The sequence below is a fragment of the Delphinus delphis genome, chromosome 4 (assembly GCF_949987515.2).
Source record: "Delphinus delphis chromosome 4, mDelDel1.2, whole genome shotgun sequence".
Taxonomy (NCBI): Eukaryota; Metazoa; Chordata; class Mammalia; order Artiodactyla; family Delphinidae; genus Delphinus; species Delphinus delphis.
The window spans coordinates 66,250,172-66,272,319 of record NC_082686.1 but is presented as its reverse complement, the minus strand read 5'-3'; the positions used below and the strand labels follow the sequence as shown (position 1 = coordinate 66,272,319).

The 22,148-nt window shown below is 41.5% G+C and overlaps 1 protein-coding gene across 2 annotated transcripts in view; it reads left to right on the top strand.

Moving 5' to 3' along the window:
• HGD (homogentisate 1,2-dioxygenase) overlaps positions 1-22,148 on the top strand; it is a 45,305-nt gene that overhangs the window by 3,425 nt on the left and 19,732 nt on the right. The window contains exons 2-6 of one of the 2 annotated variants that reach the window (XM_060010724.1): positions 794-867; positions 2,400-2,471; positions 3,305-3,393; positions 7,319-7,424; positions 21,857-21,916. In XM_060010724.1, coding sequence (XP_059866707.1) covers positions 829-867; positions 2,400-2,471; positions 3,305-3,393; positions 7,319-7,424; positions 21,857-21,916 — 366 coding nt within the window. In that variant the 5' untranslated portion in view covers positions 794-828. The remainder of the gene's footprint in view (positions 1-793; positions 868-2,399; positions 2,472-3,304; positions 3,394-7,318; positions 7,425-21,856; positions 21,917-22,148) is intronic. The other variant, XM_060010725.1, reaches the window with a different exon arrangement.

The window sequence follows — 22,148 nt, the reverse complement described above, 5'->3', positions numbered from 1 at the left end:
CAGTAAGGCACATGATATTTTAAAACTCTAACAAACTCATCTGTAATTTTTCTCTCAGGGGATTAGAAAAACCAACTGGTTTGAGAATGACTCAGCAGTTTTCATCCCCCTCTTCAGCCAATGCACCTCAGCTAAGATTGAGAAACCGATTCAGAACTCACACCTCTCTCTGAGCTGGATGGCTCCCTTCCAAAGCACCAGCTGTTCTTTCTACTTTCTTTTCTACTTTTTAAAGCAGTCTGAAGCATATGCTTTAAAATTACATATAGTAAGTCTCTTTTCCTTTGTTCCCAACATACAAATAACCCTGGACTCTGTTCTGAGGCCAGCAGTTGCAAAGAATGGAGAAGGTTAATGAGTAAACCCACCCACTCCTGCCAGAAAGCTCAGCCTCAGACCTTCTTGCCTCCCTTTGCAGAGGGAAACAACGCTGCATTTGAACAAAGTGAAGCCACTGAGGTACTCAGTGGCTTCAGGCAAGATTGGTCTGCAATTCCATTCCACAGAACTGAAGATAATTTCGGGTCAATACCATTTCTCAGCAGCTCAGATTCAATCCTCTTGATGGTGAGCATGAGGTTCATTAGAGAGAAGAAAATTGTATTCAGTGGAGAGTCAGAATGCTGGATGGTCTCTGCCCTTTCCCCAAGGAAATCATTCCAAATTGCATGCTGCTGTTAACCAATCTCTGTGTAATATAACACACTCTTTTTAGTGCTGATAGATTTTCAAATATAAAAAAATATTGTGTCTGGAGGCAAAAAAGAATAATTTCACTTCCATTGCTTTCTAGGTCATAACATTTCACATTTGATATTCCTTCCAAATATGGGCAGCTGTTACCCTGATCATTGCTCCCACATCCAGGTGTGTTACATCAATCTCATCCTGCTCCAAGCTGCTGAGAATTCTGGAGGGTTTATCCTCCACCCACTTACTTCCTTCTTATATCTCTTAAAGACATGTACTCAGATGGTGGCATTTCACTCACTGAGTGACGCTGCAATTTCATTATCGTGGGCTAAAATTAAGTATTGATACATTTATGAGGAACAACTATGGGAAGAAAATGGCCTTTTTTTTGATGTTTAAGTTAGAGAAAAGGGGGTTCTAACCCTACTTAGATCAGGATACATCCACTCGTGTTAGAATAGGCTCTAAGGGGGACTTCTCTGGTGGCGCAGTGGTTAAGAATCTGCCTACCAATGCATGGGACAGGGGTTCGAGCCCTGGTCAGGGAAGATCCCACATGCCGCGGAGCAACTAAGCCCGTGCGCCACAGCTACTGAGCCTGAGCTCTAGAGCCCGTGCTCCACAGCGAGAGGCCACTGCAACGAGAAGCCCGTACACCACAACTAAGGGTAGCCCCAACTCTCCACAACTAGAGAAAGCCCATGCACAGCAATGAAGACCCAACCCAGCCAAAAATAAATAAATAAATAAATAAATAAATAGAATAGAACAGGCTGTAAGGGAAAAACTAAATCAAACAGTAGATATCTACTGAGTACCTTCTATAAGCCAGGCACAAGGCATATAGAGGTAAACAAGATGCCATAGTTCCAGCCTTCATGGAGCTTATAAACTAGCAGAGAAGCCAGACAGTGAACAAGAACTCACAGGTGTGTTTAAGTGTTGTCAAAATAAGTTTTAGAGGCTCTGCACACTTTACTTTATTGAGAAACTCCCTTTTTTTCCTCTGGATGAAAAGTAAATTGATGACAATCAGAATGAACTCCATTGTGCCACGGAGGACAGATCTGGCTATTCTCCTGAAAGCCACGCATATCTTCAAAACTTGTTTTCCTATATCCACATAGATGCAAATATATTTACAAGTGCTCCATAGATGAGCCAGATGATATAGGTTTTTGCCTGCAGCGAGGCTGGTTGGAGGGCTTTTTCTCAAGGGTTTTGCTGTCAGATTGGATCCACACACTCTTTACAGCTACTTGTTTCATCATATGAAGGGGAAGTGGAGCTCCAACCTCAGGGAGGTTGCAAGCCAGGCCAGCCAGATCTTACTAACCTGGAGTTGAGATGATGCCTGAGCCATCTCCCCTCTCAGGAACTCCCTGATGGGTCCAGAATTAAAGAACCTGTTCTTGGAGTGGGATAATTAAGAATAAGCCCATAAATCAACTAAGTACAGCTAAGGATGGAAAGTCCATGTAATATCCAGCACTCTTCTCCCAATTAATTGGTGGTCTTTAAAATTCACACAGAGAAATTATCTTTCCTAAATGGTTCACATGCCAAGACATAGCAAAGATGTTATGTATAGAATGTGATCCACAAACATATGTCATAAAGAAATTCTTACCTTCATAGACAGTCAAAATAGCAAAATACTCTTTAAATCCCATTAATGATGGCCTTTGTGTCTTTGTCACATGCAGTACATTTCTGGATTCGGTAATGAGTGTGCCTCAGAGGATCCTCGCTGCCCAGGTGCCCTGCCAGAAGGACAGGTATGAGTGAATAGAATATCAGCTTGGAGAACTCTGAATTATAGGAATGAATGACCAGCTTTCAGGCCAAGTGCTTCTACCCACCGTCTTGAAAATTAGCCTGTGAACTGTCTAGGAGTTTCACAAATCATTAAGACAATTGGGATGCAGAACAATGACAATACAAAGTTAAAGTTGGATAATGGTTACCTATGGCAAAGCACTTAGTCCCAAAAAAGTAACATTAAATTTAAGGCTTTCAAGAAGATCCCCTAGGTCCGGGGTTAAGAGACTTCCTTAAAGTTCCCTTGAACAGCATAAGATATGGCAATGATGAGAAAATAATCAGTCCTTGTTAAAAAAAAAAAAAAATGTGTGCACAAAGATGTTCATACTAGTGTTGGTTAAAATAGCAAAAATATGGCAAACAAAACTTTTGTCAAAAATTTTTAAGAACATTTCATGGCATGAAAAAATGCTCATGATATAGTGTTTCCTCTTTTTTTTAAGTGCTAATTATTAACAGGACTACACATATCATAGCGTTGCCATTTTGGAGGATAAGAATGGAAGGAAATATACTCATATGTCAACATTGGGTTATTTCTGGATGGTGAGATAATGGGTTATAGTTTATAAATTTTCTACAATAAGCATGTACTACTTTTCTAATCAAGGAGGAAAGTCACCTAAAACATTATTACAAGAAGGACGTATGGGTTGGAGATGGTCATGTGCAGTGAGTGGCTCAGAGCATCGCCATCCAAGACAGAATTCACCCACTGAGTTGTTTGATGGGAAGGTGGAATGCTTTTCTGATGGAGTGATGTCATTTATTGCCTCCTTTGTTTTAGAATAATCCTCAAGTTTGCCCTTACAATCTGTATGCTGAGCAGCTCTCAGGATCAGCTTTCACTTGTCCACGGAGCAGCAATAAAAGAAGGTAAAAGGATTAGGTTAATTCTGACCTGCCGTCTATGGGAGCTATGACTAGTATTTAGTGCTGCCTCCTATACCTGGGCCACAGCCTCCCAGGGTTGCCCAAGATCCTGCTTCTTACAGGCTGTGCTCTGGGTCATAGTGAGGGGAGGATGAACCTCATCTCCAGCTAGAATCAAGTGACTGATAGAAGAAGGGGAGAGAGCAGCTGCACAGAGCCTAGAAAACAGACATGTCTAGTTCCATTTATAATTTGTTGCTTGTACTCAGAAGAAAGTCTTCCTCACAGTCTGGCCTTCCCCTGGGATTGTGCAGTTGAGTTCCGAATTTTGATTTACTTGGGAGTTTTTTTTATAATGATTAACTCAAAATTATAGAAGATTCAGTGCAATATCTTCCTCAGCTGACTAGAAGTATTATGTTCTTTGGATGAAAACGTTGGATAATCCAAGCTTGGGTTAGATGAAAGGTCATGTATTATGGCCCCTGGTGGTTTGAATTAATAAGGATTTTTCTCCTCGGATTTTGTCTTTGCTGGAAACCAGCACATTCATTAGCACAACATGTCATGATCCATGTTTGCTCTAATCCTACAAGCCAGGTCAATGAACTCAGTCTCTTGGTTAACTCCTATGGGGCAGGTTGGTTGCAGTACCTGTTGTGGTTTAGGGAAGCAGTTGAGTGTTGTGACTTAAACAAGCAGTGTCTAATTATGGGAATTTCAGAATAGAACACCTGTGTAGAGGGCTGCTGCTTATATTGGAGTTAGGGGGAGGAGGGCAGGCAGTCTTGTACTGCTTAGTGGAAGGTGATTGGGTTTGTCTCCAGCGAGTCCTCCTGAGAAGTAAATGAGATAGTGAGAACAAAAGCACCATGGACTACACAAATGATAGGTTGTTTCCCTTAGGGGTTAATCGTGCCCACTCTGGAGGCAGGCCTCCTGAGTTTAAATCCTGGTTCCTTCTCTTTCCAGCTATGTGACCTTGGGCAGGTCATGTACCCTCCAAGAGCCTTCTGGTTTCTCATTTGTAAAAGAGATAATAATAGTACTTATCTCATAGCTGTGATGAGGATTAAGGGAAAGAACATATGTAAGGTGCTTAGCACATTGCCGGGTACATGGTGAGTGCTCAATTAACATTAATTTTTATCATCATCATTATTGCCACAGTAGCAGAGTGTCTCCTTCCAATACAGTGTATCCCTAGAAGGCTGTCGGAAAACTGAGTGGCAGGTGCTATGCTACCATGTCAATATCAATATTGCTTCCCTCTCAATAGATCTGTACATGGAGGGGGAAGAGATAGTTTCCCATACTTGTCAAATCAAGATTAATTCTATCACTATTTAATCATCTCTCTCTCTCTCTCTGCAAGCCCAGATAGCCAAGGTAAGGTAAGCACACAGACAATTCCTGTCAATTCTAATTTATGACAGCCTGGCCTCCATGACTATGTTCTTGACTTTATGACCCATTCACTAACTGGACACCTGGACTCTGGATTCTGCTGCCTGCCCCCATTATTCAGCAATATCTTCAGTCAGCAGGAGCAGAGCTCTGTTCCAGGAGGCTGAAAAGGAGCTGTTGGCATTTCATTAAGATGCTGGCACCATTCCCTGAATCAGAATTAAATCTCTGTCCAGGGCAGTGTAGTGCTGCCTGGGGAGTTTTATAAACTCAGCCAAAAAACAAGGGACACTAGGCATGGTTCACCCATCTGTTTAGAACTCTTCAAAGGTACCCACAAGAATTTTGTGAAAATGCTCAAAATCCCCAGTGGGAAGATGGAACCAGCCCCATCCATAGATGAGAAAGCCTGAAATTCCTACATTTAGTCACTACTCATTTAAGCCACAGAGTTCAGGAACTCCCCACCCCCCACCCACAAACTATCAGAGAGTATATCTATCAGGGGTTGATTTTTATCTGATTAGTTAGCTGATCCCTTAGGTCCTGAGAAGGTGAGAGCCAGCACAGAGAATGTAGGAAATCTGGACCATCATAAAAACCCAGATGATTAGGGGTAGACAGATAGACAATTCAACACACATCTAGTAATTGAGCATCTACTGTGTGCCAGGCATTCTAGGTACATAAACTCTGAATCCTCACAACAATCCTAGGAGATAAGGATGAGGAACATAGGATCAAGAAAGTTTTGGGAATTCCCTGGCGGTCCAGTGGTTAGGACTCTGAGCTTTCACTACTGAGAGCCTGGGTTTGGTCCCTGGTCAGGGAACTAAGATCTCACAAGCCAGGCAGGGTGACCAAAAAAAAAAAAAAACAAACAAGAAAGTCTTGTAACTTGCCCAGGATCACACAGCCGGTTCTAAAATACACACACACATGTTCTCAATTCCATATAGAACCTAGAGAGGCCTAGTTAATTCATGGCCCGAAGTCCAATGTCTGAGATTACTTCACCTAGAGCTAGAGGAATCAAAAGAAAACTGAACAAGTCTAGCTAGCCCTTTAATCTCCCAAATGGCTCAGTGTAGGGCCAGGTCAGTTCCACCCCCTGAAGTAGACTGTCCTGGGGCTTAAAGGGCTAGAGCTTGTTCAAGCAGGTCTGGTCTTCCATTGCCCCAAGTGGTGTTCCTCTTCCTGCTGTACCCTGTCAAGGTAACAGCCTCTGAAAGGACTTGGGTCCCTCTTCTGGATGGTTCTCCTCCTGGTGTCCTTCAGGGTTCCTTCATCAGAGTCTTCTCTTCCTGAAACAAAGCCAGAAATGTACTATAAGAAAGTAAAGATGGATGCTGTTATAATTTTAGATATGTTAATTTCCTAAACATCTTACAAATTAACATCAAAAAGACAACCGAGGGCTTCCCTGGTGGCGCAGTGGTTGAGAGTCCGCCTGCCGATGCAGGGGATGCAGGTTCGTGCCCCGGTCTGGGAAGATCCCACATGCCGCAGAGCGGCTGGGCCCGTGAGCCATGGCCGCTGAGCCTGCGCGTCCGGAGCCTGTGCTCCACAACGGGGGAGACCACAACAGTGAGAGGCCCGCGTACTGCAAAAAAAAAAAAAAAAAAAAGACAACCCAATAGAAAAATGGTAAAGGACTTGGGCAAGTAATTTATAGAAAAATTCCAAGGGGCCAATAAACATACAGATTCTCAACCTTACTCATAATAATGGTAATACAAAATAAAAATGAGATAGTATTTTTTACCTACAAGGCCAAAATTAGTAATAATACCCCCTATTTGTAAAGATGTGGGTGATCAGGCACTCTCACACATTAGTGTTGTGAGAATAAAGTGGTACAACAATTTGGCAATTTTTCTTATTATGCATTGGAAATATCTTAGAGAATGTACAAGAAAATTGTTAAGTTCTGATGTCTCTGAGGATTGGCTCTGAAGAAACTGGAGGAGAAAGCCATCTAAGTCTACCTTTTGAGACATTTTAAATTACTTGAATTATTTTTATCACTGGCATGAATTACTTCTATAATTTTAAAGAAGAAAATTGATTTATATTTCAAAAATGACAAAGAAACCACCCATATTGTCTCAATCTGTGTAGGACTCCTTGTCCTCACTTTCCAGAGCCAGAGCAAGGATTAGTATCCAATATGTACATAAGCTAATGTTTTTCTGTGGATTTGCCTGCACAGATATCCCTCAAGGTACTTTCCCTTCCTTTATAGTTGTCATTGGGAAAGGCAATTCTTTTTTTGTCAGTATGGAAATAACCAAGGGCTAGAGGCTCAATTTGAAGAGTGATGGATCGTGTGGAAAGGTGAGAAGAGGCCAGGGCTATGGGCAGCAGTGGCTATTAAGAAATGATGCTGTGTCATTGCTTCTCACATTAAAGCCCACAGATCATTGTTGACTTGAGCGTCTTCCTAATGGTATTTCCTGAGCCAGTCTGTGCGTCACTCATAACATCACCCTAAGGCTTACGTGTCCTTGTTTCCCCCCAGCTGGCTATATAGGATTCTACCTTCGGTTTCTCACAAGCCTTTTGAATCCATTGACCAAGGCCATGTCACTCACAACTGGGATGAAGTTGATCCTGACCCTAACCAGGTAACCTGGTCCTGTATTCACAGGAGAATAGCACGTATCCAAAGCCTTAAATATAAACATTTAAGTCTAACCTGGGTCTTTGAGGAATTAGACAGATTTTTAAAATAAATGCTAAAGTATATCTGTTCTTTTGCTTAAACTTGGGTAGGAATTTTGGAATTGATTGACCGTGCCTGTGCACGTGTGTGTGTGTGTGTGTGTGTGTGTGTGTGTGTGTGTATAAGCTTTCGTTTTTCTAGCCTAATGGCTTTAGGAGTGCTCCAGTGAGTTGAATGAATGGAAATTATATAGGCTCGTGAAAATACATCTACACATCCGTAGGTTGGTTGGTTTGTTTTAATCGAAACTCACCACAGCATACTGAAAACACATTCAATACTTATGCCTCTGAAAAGAGGCCTCTGATATGGAGAAGAGAGGCTTGTTGTCTGACCTGGTTTCTGTAAGACTAGTGTCACCTAGGAACTTCCATTCCTTGCCTAAGAGTTTCCTTCTTTTGATCTAGTGACAGGCTTTCCCTCTGCATATCAGTATTATTTATGTACTCTACTTTCAGTAACAAGACAGACCCATTGCTATAATGGACTGAGCTCCTTTTTTTTTTTCTTTACCTTTTGAGCACCCCAGTGTATTCCCTTTGTCCCTGAGTTTAGGTACATGTCACTGATAACTAGAGCATAATGGAGGAAGGAAAACAGACCTGGGTTTGCATCCCTGGCCCTCTACTTGTCACTGTGTCTTTGAGCTACAGTGTTTTACCTGTAAACTGGGATAATCATGACATCTGCCATGCAGTGCTGTTTTGTGAAGTTTACTTGACAGAACAGGTGGTGACCATGCTTCACCCAGTGCCTGGAACACAGTAGGCAAGAACCGTGACTCTGATACAGCCATTTTGATATATTCACTTAAGGGCAGTGATAGTACATGTAAATCTCAGAATTTATATTCAGGTAATTTTTTTTTCATTTTGTATTTTTTTAAATTCTGAGGTCTCCATCTGCCAAATTGGCAGAAAACAACTTCGTCTCCGTCTTCCCTGAGGATCTCTTGTTTTAAACAATGCCAAAGTAGGACTGGGGGTTGGGCCATGCTTGTTGGTCCTCTTTCACTTGGTAGTGTTGAGATGCCCATTGTTCTGCTGCTATCGTGTCAGGCCTGGGCATGGAATCATCTACAAGACATTTCTAGTTCTGTTGTCCCAGACATGCCACACAACCATTTCTTCCTTCTGGGAGTTGCTAAGACATGGGCTCAAGGGTCCCCTCTGTATTCAAAGTTCACACAAATTGATCAGTCTCTCTCCCTCCCCTTCCCTCCACTCTCCTCTCCTTCCACAACTCCTTCCCACAGCCCAAGGAAATCTTCTGCTTCCTCTTGGTTTGCCAAGATGTTTGGTCTATATACCTGCTAATCCCCTTCCCTCAAATGCTTAGACTTTTTGTAGAACAAGACAGAATAATTTAGAGTCACTTTTGTTTTCCTGCCCTGCTCCATCTTTTCCCTAATTATGGAAATCTCAGAGAACCAAGTATCTGCTTGAGTGCTACTCACCCCTCTCCAACAGGGACAGGAGGAGAAGACTTAAGAGTGGAAAAATATGTGAGTTAGCAACATACAGTATCACCCATCTCACAGTCATTTTGAAGCCAAGACATCCTGTTTAAATAACTGACCCTTAAACTTGTGTGAAGTTTAGTGCATGAAGCAGACATCCTCCCTGGTCTACCACTGGCCTATATATTGCCTTTGAGCCTATGGGAAAAGGCAGCCCAACCCCCAACCCTGCAGGCACAGTCCTCTGCTGAGACACTGCCCCTTTCCTCTTCACCAGATCAGGGCCCTGTGCTGGACACAGTTTGCACAGCCAACCTGTGGACCCCATCTTTACCTGTCTGAGTCTCACCTGGGATCCTAATCCAACCCCATACATCCTTCTCTCCCACACTCTGGGGTTAGGAACCCATCTGGCAGACACACTCATTTAACCATTTACTTCCCCACTCATCTCACAAAGGGCCATAAATCATTCTATCCAAAGTCACTGTTCATTCTTTGAGAATCTGCTTGACTCCTCAATGGGTTACATCTCAAATTCTCCAATTTCTCTCTTAGAGTTACAATGGTCATACTTGTTTGTTTTAGATTAATAAATAGACCTGACTGCTTAATAATAGGACTCCATCTTTCATTAGAAAAAATAAAGGATGGTTGCCTATACCTCTATAGGATTCTTGGTCAGGCTAAAAATTAAACATTTATTATATACTAGCTTTGGAAGGTTGAGAAGGTATTTGAACCACAGTAAGTTTTCTAATTCTTTTCTTCAGGGGGCAAAGAGAATCCCCAATTAAGTTTCTGACAGTTCTCTCAAGTAGAGCCAAATCTCATATTATACAAAGGAACAGCGTGGCTGTAAAGTCAGCAAGTAAGACAAAAATTAAGTACAAACAAAATTATCTCTGAAAAATTCCTTAAATCACCCATAAAGTGTAGGATACATGGCTTTGTGTGTGCTTCTTGGTATGGTAATTCTTATGCACACTAAATTTGAGAACAATTAAGCATTGACTAAAAGAGAGATTATAGGCAAAATCTGTAGGCAGATGTTTGGGAATTCAAGTCATGGAGCCCTTAAGGTAGCTATCGACCAGTGGTATATAGGGTGGAGAGGGGAGTTCCAATGCCTCTGCCTGCTCATATCACCCACACAGTTATCTAAGTCTCTTTATACATCGTCATAGATTTGTGCGTGGTTGTGTTGGCAACAGTGGAGCCACACCTATATCATTTTGTTTGGGGTGGGGAGGTGAGGTTTTAAACCTAACCTTTAAGGAAAATGTGAGTGTGATGTGTAATATGTAATATGCTCAGTAATATCCTTTTATTATATAATATTATTATTGCTATGACTACTATCAATACATTTTTTAAAACATGAATACAACACTTCACAATGATTATTTGGGGGTACAAGTGGCTTATCCATGGAAGCTAACCTCATTCTGATAGAATTTTTCTGGTTTTGTCTTATTATAAAAGTAATGTATACTTATAAAAACTTAAATGTTATAGAAATGAACAAAGTAGAAAATGGAAATCTCGCCCATATGTGAGAGTCAAGTACATCAGTTGTGCATGTTAATTCATTATTTCATAAGTAGTTAACATACATTTTGAGAGAGAAGTTTGAGGAAACTGCATTTAAAAGCCTGAGTTAATATAGAGGCAACAAAATAGCTGCATCAGAAGTTTCCGCTTGCTTTCTAGTAGAACCTTGATACACATTTGTTTCCTTCTCCCCTTCCCCATTTCCTTGCTTTGCATTTTCCCTTGAACTTGTTACCTTCCTCCTGTTTTGAATCTTTCAGATGCTTTCTACATAGTGGCCACCAAATATATTTCTTCTCCAGTATTTCCCCTGCTCATTTTCAATGTTGTGCTCACACATGTTGGGACAGATGTGCCCCAGGACTCGATCATGCCTCTTTGGACACCAGCTCCATCAAGGTAGAGGTTTATCCTCCTCCCACTCTGTAACCTACACCTGCCATCCTGCTTCCCTTGTCCTGATACACACCCTGGCTGTTCTTGCAAAATCTATCCTTTTGTCTTTTCATTTACACCTTCTTGACAAGTTAATATCTCTTTCCAATTTTATGCTTCATTAATTAACCATAGCAATCTGCATTCATCACTTCCCCCCCATCTCCTTGTAACCTCTTCCAAATATGTACTCCATACTCAAAGAAAAAGTCTGAGAAAATTATATTTAGATACACATCTGACAGTTCTTCTCAGCTGAAACCTGTATAGTAGGTATGTTTTCACCTATCACAGACCAAATCCAATGCTTCATCAGCTTCACCAACTCCCACGTTAGTCATCTCTGGGAATTTGAGAACATGAGAATTACTTAATATTACCTCCAAGGGAGCATTATGGGATATGCTACCATCACCGTGTTCTTTGATACCCTCCCAGGGGAAACTATGCCCCCAAACCTTCATTTTCTTTTAGGGTATATTTAATTAATCATCTAAGAATTAATGCAAACTGGTTTTGAGTGTATTTATATTCAGCTGTGGACATAACAAGTTCAATCCATTAATATCTCACATAAGAAATATACCTAATTTTGTTCATCATGCACCTTCCTCTAACTTCTGGAATCCCAGAATTTAACAAACAAATCTGCATCTAATTTAACTGTGAGTTTACAGATTTCAATTAGCATTCCTGAATCAGCATTCCTCTTTTAAACGTCAGAGTCCTTTAAAGTTTATCTTTGTTATCACTACAGCCCTAATGTCTTAATTGTTGGAAAGTCAGACTCTTGACTCAGTTAAGCCTCAGCTGAGGAAATTACCTTTTAGTTCTCAATCAATATCATTTGGACCAAGTGAGAAACACCTCAAAGCTAATTAAAGATTATATCATAAAATTCCCTCTGCCTCCAGGACATACAAATTATCAAAAATGTTTCAAAACAATACATTGTTAGTGGGTGTTTGATGCCTTATTTGTCAAACTCTTTAGATCTCACTATCCTAAAAGCCCCCTCCCTCCAAAAATGTCTTGGATTTCCCACCTCTTTAAGCTTTTGCCCAAGTCTCTCCTATTCATAGCAACTTCTTGAGAAAGTAATCTAAGCCCACTTTATCACCCCTATTCACTCCTAACCCTTTGCAATTCAACCTGCCCAGATCACTCTACTGAAAGTATGTATACCTTCTTTAAACAACAATAATGCACCCCTTACCATTAATACATGTTTTTATTCAAAACTTACATAAAAGTGTCAATGCCTAATAATCCCACCAATGCGGAGTTAACCACTTCTAGTGTTTTGGTTTCTTTCTTTCCAGTCCTTTTCTTTGCACATATATGTAAATAAATAAGGTCTGGGGTCTCATGTAGCCAGAGACCAAAAGTAATTGAAAATAATCCCAATCTTCATTTGCTTCCCCTGAAAACATTAAGGAGCATCCAGGCTATGACCCACAGCAACACTTTTCAAAATCCCCATCCCCCAATTTTTCCTAGACTCCAACCCTCTCACACCTAGTCTTCCCCAAGCTCCTCAGGCCTGGACCACTTGTTCATGGCTTGCCTCTGCCTGCCCCTACCTTCTGCCTCTAGAAAATGACACAGTGTAGTTCCTCATCCCATTTTCCCAGGACACACACACACACACACACACACACACACACACACACACACACAACATTGATCTACATGGTGAGACTGGAGTTCAAAGGACTGAGGGAGTGGGAATGAGCAAAGCAGAATTTTCCATAGGGAGCAGGGAAGGGAAGGGGAAGAGGCTGTGCATGCTCTTATATTAATGCTGTTTATGTCTGTCTTTCTCTATCTGACTTCACTAAGTAGAGATTATCATACTACTTATATGTGGAATCTAATATATGATAAAAATGAATTTATTTACAAAACAGAAACAAACTCACAGACAGAAAACAAATTTATGGTTACCAAAGGGGAAAGGGGGAGGAGGGATAAATTGGGAGTTTGGGATTAGCAGATACAAACTACTATATATAAAATACATAATCAATAAGGTCTTACTGTGTAGCACAGGGAACTATACTTAATATCCTGTAATAAACCATAATGGAAAAGAATATGAAAAAGAATATATATACATATATGTGTATAACTGAATCACTTTGCTGTACACCAGAAACTAACACAACATTGTAAATCAACTATACTTTAATTTTTAAAAAGGTAGTTACATATATATTTACTGTAAGTACAGTCATTCTCTAATACAGTTTTACATTCTGCTTTTCTTAATTTATTTAAACATCATATTTTGTGCCTTTCTCCAGGTCTTTGTGGGGTTTTTTGGGGTTTTTTGTTTTTTTGCGGTTCGCGGGCCTCTCACTGTTGTGGCCTCTCCTGTTGCGGAGCACAGGCTCCAGACGCGCAGGCTCAGTGGCCTGGCTCACGGGCCTAGCTGCTCCGCGGCATGTGGGATCCTCCTGGACCGGGGCACGAACCCGTGTCCCCTGCATTGGCAGGCAGACTCTCAACCACTGCGCCACCAGGGAAGCCCTCCATGTCTTTTTAAACTCTTTGAGTGTAGATGATTTTTCATGTGGCATAATTATCCAATACATGTTTATAATTCCTCTGTTGTCAGATATTTAGATTGTTTCCATTTTTACTATTATAAATCATCCATGGCTAAATACAATCCTTTTCTCCTCAACGTCCCAAAGCCTGGAACAGTTGACTTCCCTCTTTTCTTTTATTTTTTTAACATCTTTATTGGAGTATAATTGCTTTACAATGGTGTGTTAGTTTCTGCAGTGTAACAAAGTGAATCAGCTATACATATACATACATCCCATATCTCTTCCCTCTTGCGTCTCCCTCCCACCCTCCCTATCCCACCCCTCTAGGTGGACACAAAGCACCGAGCTGATCTCCCTGTGCTATGCAACTACTTCCCACTAGCTATTTTACATTTGGTAGTGTATATATGTCCATGCTATCTATTTTACATTTGGTAGTATATATATGTCCATGCCACTCTCTCACTTCGTCCCAGCTTACCCTTCCCCCTCCCTGTGTCCTCAAGTCCATTCTCTATGTCTGTGTCTTTATTCCTGTCCTGCCCCTAGGTTCATCAGAACTTTTTTTTTTTTTTTTAGATTACCCTCTTTTCTTCCTGGATCTCTGTCGTTTCCTGTGTTCTGTGACATTGTGTAAACCTGCAAAACAGGCCATCTCCAAGGTCCTGAACTAGACTCTCTTGCCCCTGCCCTGTCTCCATCATCCTCCTGGGAGAGAGGGAAGTACTTACTCTCTCCTGCTGCTCACTTCCTCTTCCTTCTTGTCTTTCTTACCTTCTTTTTTTCTTCTCTTTCTTTTCACCCCCATTGGCCCTTCCCCTCTGTATTAGTTCGCTAGGGCTGCCTTTACAAAGTACCACAGACTGGGTGGCTTAAACAATAAAGATTTATTTTCTCACAGTTGTGGAGGCAAGATGTCTGAGATCAAGGTTTCAGCAGCTGGGTTTCTTCTGAGGCCTCTCGACTGGCTTGCAGTTGGCTATCTTCCCCTGTGTCTTCACATAGTCTTCCCTCTCTACGTCTCTGTGTTCAAATTTCCTCATCTTATAAGGACACATCATGCTGATCAGAGCCCACACAAATGACTTCATTTTAACTTAATCACTCTGTAAAGACCCTATCTCCAAATACAGTTATATTCTGAGGTACTAGGGGTTTGGACTCCAACATACGAATTTTGGGGAGGAGACAGTTCAGCCCAATTCTCCCTTTGCTTCCTCCCCTTTCCTTCCAATTATCAGTTAGTGAGTCCCACTTTCATTGGACTCTGTTTTAGAGATGAAGGGTTAATTGCTGCTTATAAGAAATACCCAGCTTTGGTGAACTAAGAGGAGGAATTCCTTAAGCAACAGGGGGGGTTTCTAGCCCACTTCACTTCCCACCTATCCCCACATGTCTATATCTCTGCAGGTAGAATTATAGATATCTAACTTCACCCAACCTAATTTCAGCCCAAAGCTTGGTATAACCTGGTAGGCCATGTTGCAGGAAGTCAGTCCCACCACTCGGGTTTGGAAGCTATTCTGGGGCTGCCTTCATTGCAGAACCTCATTTATACTCTAGCATCCACTTCTTCTCCCTCTTGCCATCTTCCACATGTTTTACTTTTTAAAATCTAACGAACATCATTCGTTCCCATGACATTAACTATTACCTCTCTGCAATACATTTTACAAATCTCCCCACCAACTTCAAACCCCACAGGAGACATTGCCATGTGTATGTCCCAACTCAACAGGATCCATACTGAAGACATCATAGTCCCATCCAAACTTTCCTCTCTCTCTGGCTTCTCTAGGTCTGTTAATGACACAACCATTCTTTCACACTCAACCTGCTATTACCCCTCCCCTCCACTGCCCAGCCAATCCTTAGAGTCATCTTTGAGAACTTCTTTCTCTCTTTACATTGAATTAGGTGCCATGTCTATAGAATGGTGATTCCCACCTACATAAAAGTTACCGGGGTGACTTGTTGAAAATGTAGATTCCCCAGACTCCCCACCCAGAGATTCTAATTCAGTAGGTCTAGGATGATGCACAGGAGTCTCTCTAGATGATTTCCATTCAGATTGGCTCTGGACCACACTTTAAGAAACACTGCCGTAGCATTTGCTCCCAAGATGTCTCTGGTATCTGTATTCTCCTTCCTTTTCTTCACACCCCTGGTCTGGACCTCTTTTCCTCTTACCAGGACTGTTAAAATGGCCTCCTAACTGATCTGTGTGTCTTCCCACCCTATCCCACACATTGCTGCCAGACTCAACTTACTAAATTATCATTCAAAAATATTTAAATCCTGCCATTAACTCTCCCTCCCACTGCCCAGCCAATCAAGTGCAGGCTCCCACGACAGGTGATTCTTATTGTATCTTTCAAGCCCTTCCCTCTCTTCCATGTCCTCTACCCATCAGCCACACTGGAACTTTCACCATTCCAGGACAATACTCTAAATTTTCTTGCCTGGGTGCTTTATGCTCTTTCATCTACTTAGAATTTTCTCTTCTTCCCTCACAAGTATCCACCCACCCAAATGCCACCCATAATTTAAGATTCATCTTAAATTCCACCTTCTTCACTGAACTCTTTCAATATTTCTCAGAGTATTTGAGAGTAGGATCTATGTCTCCATCATTTTCATATAACTTGCAGTGTCCAGCACATGCCTTCTTCCAAACGATAGAATCACAAGTATTTGTTGAAGTAACTCCCTGATAGCTCAGATCCGATCATCCTATAAATAGACTAGATTACATTTCTCTAAATGCATTCACTGGCACTTGCCAACACCGCAGTGCACATTGCCCTGTTCAGCCCTTTTGGACAGTTTGCTGGCTCTTTTTAAGTACATCTCCATCAACTTGCACTTCACTGCTTGGAAAGATGTTGAAGCTGTATGCAAACCAGATTATTTTATTGTGTGTGTCTCTTATTGCTCGTGTGTAAGAATGTTAAATATGCCCTGTACCAGGAATTATTCCTGAGGGAACATTCCTGCTTATATTTCTCTTCCAAAGTCACTTCCAGTTATCCATTTCCTTGTTTTTCAATCATGAATTGCCCATACTTGCAGGGTCTTCTTGTTCCCTGAGGGCAGAGACTGTCATGTTCACCTCTGGTACCTAGCACAAAACCTGGCACAAGGAGTGGTACAATAAATCATTTGAATGAGTTAATATATAGGGATTGGACAAGAATGCTGACTTTGAAGGACCTTAGCAGGATTTGGGTCCCAGGAGTCAGACTGGGCCAAGACAACTCAGCACCTGAGGAGCAGTAGATAAGGGCCCAGATTAGAGGACCAAGTACAAGACCATTAAAAGGAGGCAAAGCCTGGGAGCCATGGAGATCATGAATGGTTTGGAAAGCAGATCAAGACAGGCTGAGATTAAAGGGCTCAGGGTTTAGGTTGCTAAGGGAGGCTGAGAAATTGTTGGTATCAGTTCTTAGTAAAGAAAACTTATCTGCTCTAAACCATTTGTCTTGTCACTTTAAAGTAGAGACAATAATTATGGGAGCCTTAGAGGGTTGTTGTGAGAATTAAATGTCATCCAACAAATATTTATTGAGTGACTACTATGTTTCATGCTCTGGGTGCTGAATAATGGATATAAAGCCCTTAACTTTACCCTCAAGGGCAAGGTCAAATAGGAATCCAGGTTTCTATCCATGAAAAAATGTCATCTAAATACTATGCTGGCTCATCTTTTTTTGTCTTCTCATGAAAGACTTTTAAAAGGCTAAACAAAGTACAATGATTTGAATCTTCCTTAACTGTGCTCTATTACCTCTAATACCGCCAAAGAGTCTCCCAAAGCCTGATTTCTCTCCACATAAATTATGTTGCCTTTTTCCTCAAATTCTAGATTTGCTGAAGAATTTAATGAGCCACTGTTTTATTTTATCCCCCTGTCCCATCTTCCCTAGTCTGGGCTGAAACTCACTGTAGTACATTACCCTGGACCTCTCCTAGCCATAGCTGCTGCTAACAACTGTTTGCATATTATGATCACAAAACCATCTACAAGTTACTTCCAAAATCTGGGATAGATGTTATCAATTTCTAATGATATGTCTACCTCTAGCCCACCAGTGTCGTTGAGAGTATCCAACTCATCCAATCTAGTTGAGTCCAAGGCAACTTTGGAGGGAATCTTATGTAGTGTTGAAGGTGATACTCAGATCATCCAGTACACCTCTCAATCTTCTGACTTTGGAAATACTGAGTCCAATTCTTTGGTTTCATTTACATCCCTGAGCATGAATTTCAAATCCTGATCATTAAATATTGCCATGATTCTCCTACTCCTTTGGTAACCTTAAAGAATTTTTAATTCTAACTTTAGTCTCTGTTGAAGATGCTTTCCAAATTATTTTTGACCATCTCACTTCTAGTAAGCAAGAGTTTATTTTCCAACAGAATTTGCAGACCACAGCTGCAAAATATGTGAAGCAATGATAGAACTGAAAGGAGAAACAGAGTTAATCCACAATTATAGTTGGAAACATCAACACCTCTCTCTCAACAGCTGATAGAACAACTGGACAGAAAATCAGAAAGGATATGGAAGAACTGAGGGGTTTTCACATGTGTAAAGAACTGACTTACATTTTAGAAACAATCTCAGGACTTTTAGAAACATTTGTCAATTTACTAGCTATTGCCTGAATGTCATTTTGACTTCCAAAAGTCTCACAAATTTGCTTTAGTCTTGTTTTTTGAGATACTAGCAATGTTCTCAGTGTCTTATATTTGTTCATTCATTCAATCATTCAATACAAATATATTAATATCCACTATAGTCAAGACATTGTATTGGGTACTTCAACTGATTTCATTGTTTTTGAAATGTTAATAATTGAATTCTGTGTGGGGGTTTCTTTAGCAATAATATAAACAAAATTAACTGTTAAAAAGTTATAGAATTAATTAAATCAGTTAATAAGCATCCAGTGACTTGCCAGAAGTCACAGAGTAAATAGGAACAGAGGCAGCTGCAGAACCCAGGTCTCCTGGCTCAGCCCAGTGCACAGTCCCCTTGGGCTGGCCTTGGATCAGAGGGTTACTGCTCCATAGCATGCAGTTAGTCTGAATATCTGGCTTTAGCAGGAGATGTTTCCACTGTCCACTCCATAGCCTCTTCCTGTTTATCCTCTCCTCAAATTTCCCTCCCTACATTCAACATGATATTGCACCAAAACTCTTGACCCAAATCTCTTTCCTGAAGACTCAAAGCTGGCTTCTTCTTGTGGGTACTGGGTTCATCAGAACCACCTTGGGGTCTTTATTATTGTTCATGATATGCTGAGTATAGGTCCTGCACAATCCTCTGCCATCAGACTCAGCAGATAAATTACTCCTTTCCCTATAACATCTCCATCATCTGAAGGGCATCACCTTTTGCATTAGAGAAGGTTCTTCAAGACCACCACCTCATCCAGGATGTGGGCCCTATTGAAGGCATGTTACCTACATCATCACGTAGGTGCCCTTCCACCTTCCACTCCAGGCTCTATCTCCTCATGACTGATGTGCTACAGAAGATTTTGAAAAACTGACCAGCAAAAACCTAACCAAACCAACCCATTGGCCTCTCTGATTCAGTCTTTCCTACTCAAAATGTACCAACCTCTTCTCTAGGGGCCAGGACTTTATTTCTACCCACAACAGGTATTTTTAATTTCAGGAAGATCTACAAAGGTGCTGTCATGCTGTCAAACCCAAGTTCATGTAACTGATGCACAGTGAGGCTAAACAAAATGAGATGTCAGAGTTTGGAGCAGAGAAAGATTTATTGCAAGGGCCAAACAAGGAGAAAAGGTGGCTCATGCTCAAAAGGGCCAAACTCCATGATGATTTCTGGGGAAGAGTTTTTAAAGGCAAAATTTGGGGTGAGGACTGCAGGGTGTGTGACTTTCTTCTGATTGGTTGGTGGTGAGGTAACACAGTGATGTCTCTGGAATCTCAGCCTTCTGGTTCCAACCAGTCTGGGGTCTAAATGCTTGTTGTCAGCATATAGTCACCATCTTCTACTGGGTAGGGGTCTTAATTTCTGCAGAACAACTCAAAGGTATGCATCAGATACAGATATGTATATCCCTTGAGGAGGATCCAGGAGTCCTGTGACTCTCTCTTCCTATTAAATGCTTGAGCCTGCTCTTTGGAACTCAGAGAAGGCCTAGCAAATTAAAGCCTTTTTTTTTTTTCTACAAACAAGAAACAGGGGACACCTGGGAGGGCCCTGCAGGGTCCTGCTCAGTTTCAGTGTCAGTGCAACAAACCAGGTAGTGCTTTCCTATTACTGGGATTCTCTCTTGCTTACTTGCTCCCTTTTGTTTATTTCTTTTTTTCTTTCTTCTCTCTCTTTTCTTGCTCTTCTTTTTCCCTTAGGTTTGGAAAGCCTTAGACTTGTATTATTTAAACATCCTTGCTATTTGGTAACTGGCCCTAGATACAGCAATTTAGTTGATTGACTGGTTGGTTGACTAAGTGGACTTTTCTGAACATGAACATGAATAGCAATACAAAAATCACAGGCTCTCTGGGTTGGGTGTGCTCATTCTTAAACCATAGCTGCACATTAAAGTTTTTTTTATAAGACAGAGCTTTTATAAAATACTGATGCCTGGGCCCTACCTTCTCAATCAGAATTAAGATTCTGATTTAATTTGTTTTGGGGTCTCAAAGACTCTCTGGGTGATTCTCACGGCTTGCCAGGGTTTAGAATCTCTGGATAGATCTAAAAGGTTGCCCAGGTAACCATTGATCGGATACTTACATCCCTTCCATTGGGAAATTTAGAATGATGACTCCTCTTAGAACCAAGATTCTAAGTAATATTATCTTCCAGACAATCTTCCTGGGTGTACAAACTCTGTGCTGCTACTAAACAGGGAAGCAGCAGGTAATGGTTCATGGTAAAAAAAAAAAAAAAGCCAGCAGTGCTTAGCTGTGGCCCTGGCTGATGTCAGGGAAATATCCTCCTAGGTCAATGGTGCTCGACCAGGGAATATTTGTCCCCCAGGTGACACCTGACAATGTCTGGAGACATTTTTGGCTGTTATAACTCGGGGGAGTGCTATCAGCATCCAGTGAGTAGAGGTCAGGGACGCTGCTAAACATCCTGCAATGCACAGGACAGCCCCTGCAACAAAGAATTGTCTGACACAAAACGTCAATAGTGCCAGAGTTGAGAAACCCTTTCCTAGATCCTTGGTCTCAGGTTCCCCCCACTCCCCCAGGAAATATCATCCCCAGTGGAATTAGTCCTAAACCTTTTCCTTCTCTCTGAAGCATGATTTCAACAATGTTTTTCAAGTCAACATCTTTCATTCTTTTAAAGTAGTCCCAGAATGTGATAATCCTGCTTTGCTTTTAAGAAATAAAGGCTGCTGCCTGACTGTGTACATCAGAGAAGCAGGATCATCCCAGCGCTGCCTTTTCCACGTGCTGCTTCCTTTCCCACCCAGCTGCCTCTCTGGAGTACAGAATGAGCTGAGCCCCATGACCCACTGGAGGGCCTGCCTTGACCAGGCACTGCAACCAGTGGAGCCAGCCCTCGGGGTGCAGGTCACTCCATGAGATGTCCTGAGGCTGCTGGGTTTATCAGCTGCCAGACTGCCTGGGTCAGGCCCGCAGCCAAGTTGATTAATAAGTGCTGGGCTGACACTTCTAGTAGGGCTCAGACCTGCTGATTTTATTTCCTACTTGCTTAGATCATTTCATTATTAAATTAAAGATTGTTGTGATTTAAACTGAACCGGCAGGCAGCCTGGGGACAAACACGGGGTTTGGTGAAGAAACTGAACCTGGTACTGCATTTACCAAATCCAATCTCAGCTGGGTGCTTTTTCTTTCTCTTAAAGAAATAATTCAAAACTCCAAGGGCTGGAAGTAAGAAGTAGAGCCTTCCCCTTCAGTGTCAGGAGCCCACACAGAGAGGCTGGCACACCAGGAAAGGGAGCTGATTATAAATAGCATAAAAAGCAGCATCAGTCAAAACTCACTGATGTGCCAGAGCAAAATGTTAAAAGAAATAGGAAGCAATGATTTTTTATTTTTGTAATTTAAAATGCTAAGGAATGAAGACAACATATATACATATAGGTTAAACATTCACACACAACACAAACATACACCCTGCATACACACACAGAACCCAACTGAGCCCCTTTAAGGAAATGATGGATAATTATTAAATTGAAAATAACAAAATCACAAGTAGTCAGAGCCTCACAGAGTGAGCAGCTGTCCTTTTCCATGCTATTTATTGAGAAAGTCTGTGGTTTCCCCTTGTGAAATAATTTTTCTGTATGCGTATTTCTTTTCCAGCTGAGATGGAAACCATTTGAGATTCCAAAAGCCTCTCAGAAGAAAGTGGACTTCGTGAGTGTAAGTCAGTCAATACTATCCACACCTGCCCACCACTCTCTTCTGCGGTGAGTGATCCAGCCATTTGCAGGCTGGATGCCAAGCAGAAGCAGCCTTGGAGGCAGGCAGCAGACATAGCACCACCTGCCTCTGCTTTGGGGGCTGGCAGAGGGATGTCTTACGTACAGGCAGTATATGGCCACCGACACCAAAGGGCACTTGTGAGCTATTTACAACATCTCCAAACAGCCAA